Genomic DNA, 6,202 nt, shown 5'->3' on the forward strand with positions numbered 1-6,202 from the left:
ACACTCAGAAACCACAAAAGTTACTTTACAGAGGTTGGGATAATAAACAGGCCTGGATTCTGGTGCCTTTTTATGACCCACCCCCAGCACCACTACAATCAGCATGGCTGCACTTTCAAAACTGAAACATCAGCCTCAGTTTCCTTTCTTTTCCTGGCACAGGCTCAGAACAAAGCCTGTTGACCGTGGCATTTTATTTTTTGCCTTGATCTGAGCAGATGGTTCTGGAACAGCTTTAGACATTATGGTGTTTCTCAGATGTGCCTAAATTTCAGCTACCTGCATGATTCCAGAAAGACAAAGGAGGATAAGGAGTCTCCAATTAAGTTGCCTCTGAATTCCTGCCCATTTTATGGAACTGAGCAGCTCCCATTCAACTGGAGACCTCTGGATGTCTCCCGGGTGGTCTGCAGGTCCGGCAATTTTCAGAGGTTTAACCTGTGACGATGCCTTCATTTGGGTTCTGGCAGAAATTAATATCCTTTATGGGTATCTCATCCAAACCAGACATTCTTCCCACTGAAAAATAATGTGTGCTAACGAAGTTTGGAAAATTTAAGGATTTTTTTTTCCAGTGGCAACCATAAGCAGATGCAGAAGTTGGTTCTTAGGCATATGTCAGCTTAAAATGTCTGAGGGTCCTTTTTCATAAGGGGCTAAAATAATGCCCATAAAAAGCTGCAAGTTCACAAATTCCCAACTGCAATGTTCCCCATTTAGTACCTACCCACGTCCCCCCACCCCAACAGAAAGAGCCAGAAGGAGATTAGAACCAGGAATGTGTCCCCCCTACACCATCCTCTCTGATATCTAAACTGAGTGTCACAGCAAGAGTGAAGTCTGGCTTCTAAGTGGCAACAATTACACAACTTTCACAAGCACAAAACGACTTTAGATTAGAATACACTGTCTGCAGATCATAGAATGTATAAAAAGACGAAGATCTGAGGTCCATCTATGCACATGACCAGCTGCTTGACCTTGGCTGAGTAAGTATACTTGCTTCTCCCAGAGCTGTGTCCTTAATAACAAAACAGAGATATAAAACCATGCCTCCAACCAAGCAAGGGAAACTCCTTACAAAAAAGTTTCAATACAATTACGTATCTGTATGTTCACATGTTACAAGCATGACCAAATAGTTTTCTGCTCTCATTATTTATAAACAAATAGTTACTTGGGGTAAATCCCTATTGGCTTATATGGAATAATCAAATAATAATAACAGTTATTCTTTTCTAAGCAGGCAATTAGTATAATAGATATATACGTGTATAATCCAGTCTGGCAGAAGGTGGCAGACATTCCCAGTTAAGTGCATACAAACCAGCGTTTTGATAACTTAATAAAAGAGTAAGTTGTTTAAAGTGTTGACAGCAGATTTGGGGGAGGCTGGCTAACCAGAAGTAGAATATCAAATAAGATTAGAATCTATATTAAAAGCAAAAACAAAAAAAGGATATAGCAGGGCAAAAAAAAAAAAAAAAGCTTTATGTTTCCTAGGTATGTAGAAATCAACCAGAATACGATAGGTAATGTGGCGGACTTACACATAGACCTTTATCAAATCTATATTTATGTTACCTACATAACATGGCCTTTTACTTCACTACATGGCCCTTATCTTGCGTGTACATGTAAGAAATAAGGGTGACTCACACATCTAGGCTCAGACAATGTAGCTGCTAAATTAAATAATGTACAATACCTATTTACACATCATACATGTCCATCGATGCTTTTAAATTCTATCAGCCCAGATGTGACTGCTTGGTTGTGGAGCCACCTGCCGTGTCCCCTTTGTGATCTGATCAGTCCAGGCGGCTCCTGTTTCTGCCTCTAACACCCTATTGGGCAGTAATAAGATGTTAAAGGCGACAACAGACAGAAAAGCCAGGCTGTCAGCTTCAGAGAGGACGGGGGTGAAGGGTACAAGGAGGAGGAATAAGAAAGGGAGTTGAGGGGAGATCAAAGACAGGCAGAAGAAAGCTAAACTGCTGAGAGAGGAGATGTGGCTCCAGGAGCTTGGGGCCCTACAGAAGACCCCAAAGCAATGAGATTCAAATTGTGCCCTCCAGTTACTCAAGCTATTGAATTATTGAATGTCCCACGTGGAAAAAGCTAGTGTAATGAAAAATGCTCTACACTCAGCACAGGCAGAGCCCTACAGAGTTGTTGCATGAAACCTGGGCTTGTTTCTTCCCAGAACATTACCTACCACCACTTTATCCCCCAATCCTAGAGGAAACCTTTGTGTGACCAGTTTCTATCGGGGGCGTCCTCGGTGTTGGTCTTTTTTTTTTTTTTTTTAAGGGAAGGGAGAGAAAGACTCAGAACGCACACAGAGAAAATGCTGATGTTGTTCAGCTCCGTTTCATTGTCAAGAGGGACACAGGAGAATAAAAACATAGCTCTCCAAACCTTTCTCCCTGCTCCCCTCCTCCCAGCACCCCCATCCATCCCTTCCGCTGGATGTGTCTCTGCGCTTTGTTCTAATTTAGCCCATGCATAATTTATTCACGTGTGTATTGTTTCCTGATCAGCAACTTTTAAAAACAAATGAAACATATAAAGATGATCTATTAAACAAGTTGTTTTTAAAAATAAAGGCAGATGTTGTAGGTCTCGCAGTAACAACACGCGTGCTCCTGCGTTAGCAGTTTAAAACCCATCTAGGGCGCAGGAGGCTCGGCTGGTCGGGGGTATTGTTTACACACCCTTACCACCAGGGAAAGGGGTCGGGATGCAAAAAATGAGCGGCTAATTATAAATGACCATTCAACTGCCACCTAGAAAAAGCAGGCTGGGGTGTTGTGTGTATGGCGACACAGAATTACAAATACATCACATTGCAACTGTTTCTAATTATACAAAGTACAAGTGTAATAATTCAGAACTAATTCCAATAACCAGCCCGCTTCTCTGTCCCTTTCCCCACTTCTAACCCCACCCCACACAGACACCCTCCCCAAATACGCACCCTTCTGCGGTCCAAAAAACAAAAACAAAAAACTGGAGCGGCAGGAATGAGTGTAGAGACCTTGCGCCCGCCCGCGCGTAAGCGGGCTCCCGGGTAATAACTAGGGTACCGCTTTCCCAGTAGGAAACAAACCTGGCGCACATGTGAAAATAGATTTATCTAACTTCAGTTTACCAGGAGGCATCAGCCCCGCTATGCGTTTTCGGCTGGAAATGTGAAAACTCCAAATCGGCTGTGGGTTCGGTAAAAACTCACAGCATCAGCTGTGTGGCAGCGCTAGCGACGAGGAGAGGGGATGCGGCGAAGTTACGCCCGTTTTTTCTGCCATAAAACATCTTCTTTCTTGGGTGAAACGCTGTGGCGTTCAAGTGCAGCGTATCCTATCCGAGCTTCCGAGCGAGAATTGAAGCCGAGAGCTGCTCTGTAATCAGCCTCAGCTTCCAGTGTCCTCTTAGCAGCGTTAATACATATACAGACATTTAAAACTCCGAGATCTGGGACATTCCTACCCTTTTCCCCTATTACCGATAGGAGATAAGCTGGTGCAAACACCTCCCGTTCTCCCCGCGCGTTCCTTCCCGTTAAGAACCCCCTGCCGCCCTCCCGCCTCCCCGCGTGCGAACCTGGCTTTCAACTCCTAGGGGAGCCCCGGGTGCTGACGCGGATGCGCTAAGTTGAAAGAACCTGGGTGGGCATTCGCCACGCACCCGCGAGAATTCGGCACGAAACGGCCCCCACGCGCACCTCTCCCTCCCCTCGCCCGCGACTTTCAGCTGGGAAGTCCTAATCCCAGGCGCGTAGACCCACCCACCCACGCCGCGCCGAGATCCGGAGGGAGCGCCCCTCTGCCAACATTACTGCCAATAGCACCCCTTTTAGAGAGACGCTAGTTTTCCGAAGCCACCCCCGGCTCCGCGATCGCGAGCGGACTTGGCGGCTTAACAGTTCCACCGACTGGAAGGAAGGAAGGAAGGAAGCCAGGATAAAAAGGAGGGGGAAGGAAGGCGAGCAGGAATTGGCTGTCGAACCCGGGGACTGGCCCCCGCGTGTCCTCGCCCAGCCCGCCCCCTCCGTCCCGGATCTGGGCGTCCGCTCAAAGTCTCCCGGCGGCGGCCAGAGGCACCTGCCCCTCGTCTGGCCGGGAGCAGACGCAGCCCGCTCAGGCGGGGAGCCCCAAGCTGCCTCTCGCCTGCCTCGGCTTTTCACCCGGGGGAGGCGAGAACACCATTCATAAGACCTGCAGCTTCCCGGTCTCCAAATCAACCCCAAGTTAACCGGAGTCGTTAATTTACTACAGCCAGCTCCCCCACAAACACACCCGGAGACACACCGGCGACCGCCCGAAGCGCCGTCACGCTCCGGGGGCTGCCCCGGCAGGAAAGCCCCGGGCAACCACCTGGGCCCCAGGGCTCCCGGGACCCGCTGCTCCCCCTGCGGTCCTCCCAACTCCGGAAGGTTTGCACAAACTCCCCGCAAGCGATCGGAAGGCGGAGAGCGCCTTGCAAACTCCGGAGCTGCCGCGGTCCGCTCACCACGGCGGACCTAGCTGCGGGGCGGGGGCCGCGGGCTCCGGAGGCGCGGGGCTCAGCCAAGTGCACCCAGGCCGCCCCAGCCGGGCGCTCGCCCCCAGCAGGGCCGCCCCCCGCGCCACGCTTACCGCCCCGCGAAGCCGGGGACTCAGGGGACCGTGCTGTCCCCGAGCTGCCCACGATCCCCTAGCTGTAGAGCGCTGGAGCGCCTGGCTTCCCTGCCGATAACCCCTCTCTCTCTGTCCGCCAATTTAGAAGAACACAGATGTAACAATTTTCTTCTTGTTAATTGCATCTCCTGACATTTCTGCGCGTTGGGGGAAAAAAAAAAAAAAAAAGATGAAGAAGTAAGAGCTGAAAGAAAAGAGAGAAGCCCCGCCGCGGCTGTAGGCGCCTGCAAGCGCAGTGCATAGGCAGCGCTCGGCCCGCAGAAGGCGCCTTTTTTTTTTCAAATTGAAACCACGCGGAATATGTACATTTTTTAGTCTTACTTACGCTTTCAGGGGGTTGTGAATGACAGTCGCCATTTTGCTACAATGTAACAGAATATTGTCTGTCTCGGAGTTCTAAAGGTTTGCTCAGGGGAAGCGGAGAGCCAATCAGAGCACGGGATACCGGCCCGCCGGCCAATCGGCGCGGCTGGTCGCCAGGTGGGCGGGGCCTGCACGGTGGTAGTTATTAGGGGAGCTGTCAAAGCCCAGAGGTCACTCCCTTTTGTAGAGCCCGAGAGCAAGCAGGTCTTAAAGGGGCAGTACCGCGCGAGCAGCTCTTTTTCGGATTGAGGAAAGTGGAGACGCACGGGAGAGTATTTTAGTTTGGTTTGAATCCCTACTTTCTAAATAACTGCAGAGAGTTGCGCTCCTGGACAGAAATGTTTAAGCCCTGGACAGAAATATTTAAGTATTGCCAACAAACCACTGAACCCCATTCATTAGCTTTTGGCTTTGCTGTTACGTTTTTAATCCCCCAAAGGGCAAATCCCCTTGTTCCCGTGCAAAAGTTGAAAGGCGGCCGTTTCGTCTAACAAATTACTACACGTGTCCTGCCGTTTGCTAATACTCCGGGTCCTGCGGCTTCTTAATATTCTCCTTCCCGAAGTGTTGTCTTTATCTCGGCCACCTATCTCTCTTGGTTTCTTGAACTGCCGCCGCCGTTCCTGGCGACTCCAGAACAGCAACTCCCCTCCCCCTGCAATGTCTCAATGTCAGGCTCGCTCCCTCCTGCAGCCTGGGCTTTCGTTACGTAATGCGCGGTGGTCACTCTGGCGGTTCCCCACTACCACCTCTTCTGTTCTCGAACACACCAGAAACTTCTGAAATGGTCAGATTCCGGCTGGCTTGAGAGCTAACTGGGGCCTGACGCTCTGACCTTTAGGCTTAGGGGAGGGGAGGGTTAAGGGAACTTTGGAAACGCTTTCTACCCCTAGGAAAGCGAGTAACTAGACAGAAGTTGTGGAACCTAGGCTGGGTGTTGCCAGGCTCTCTTTCGGGGAGTAGCACACGCGATTCTGGCGTCAACTTTAACTGATTAGACAGAAGGTGAAAAGAATTTGCTAATGAATAATCCGATGTGACCCGAAGCGTTCAGAGAGTCTCTGTCTGCTTCAAGTCAGTGCGAACGCCTCACTGGCGAACCCCTGACAAAATCGGGAGACTTCTGCGAAGCCAAGCTTCCACTGGGCAGCCTGGAAGGT

General features: G+C 50.0%; 1 protein-coding gene across 4 annotated transcripts in view; it reads right to left on the reverse strand.

Moving 5' to 3' along the window:
• The window catches only part of DPF3 (double PHD fingers 3), a 261,509-nt gene extending 256,459 nt beyond the window's left edge, over nucleotides 1–5,050 (reverse strand). For all 4 annotated transcript variants that reach the window (XR_005018713.1, XR_005018712.1, XM_036842792.1 and 1 more), the window contains exon 1: nucleotides 5,005–5,050. Coding sequence is in view for 2 of the 4 variants with exons in the window: in XM_036842792.1 (XP_036698687.1) it covers nucleotides 5,005–5,036 (32 nt within the window). In the remaining 2 variants the exon portion in view is untranslated. The remainder of the gene's footprint in view (nucleotides 1–5,004) is intronic.
• Between the last annotated feature and the right edge of the window lie 1,152 nt (nucleotides 5,051–6,202).

Source organism: Balaenoptera musculus, chromosome 2, assembly GCF_009873245.2.
Source record: "Balaenoptera musculus isolate JJ_BM4_2016_0621 chromosome 2, mBalMus1.pri.v3, whole genome shotgun sequence".
Classification (NCBI taxonomy): Eukaryota; Metazoa; Chordata; class Mammalia; order Artiodactyla; family Balaenopteridae; genus Balaenoptera; species Balaenoptera musculus.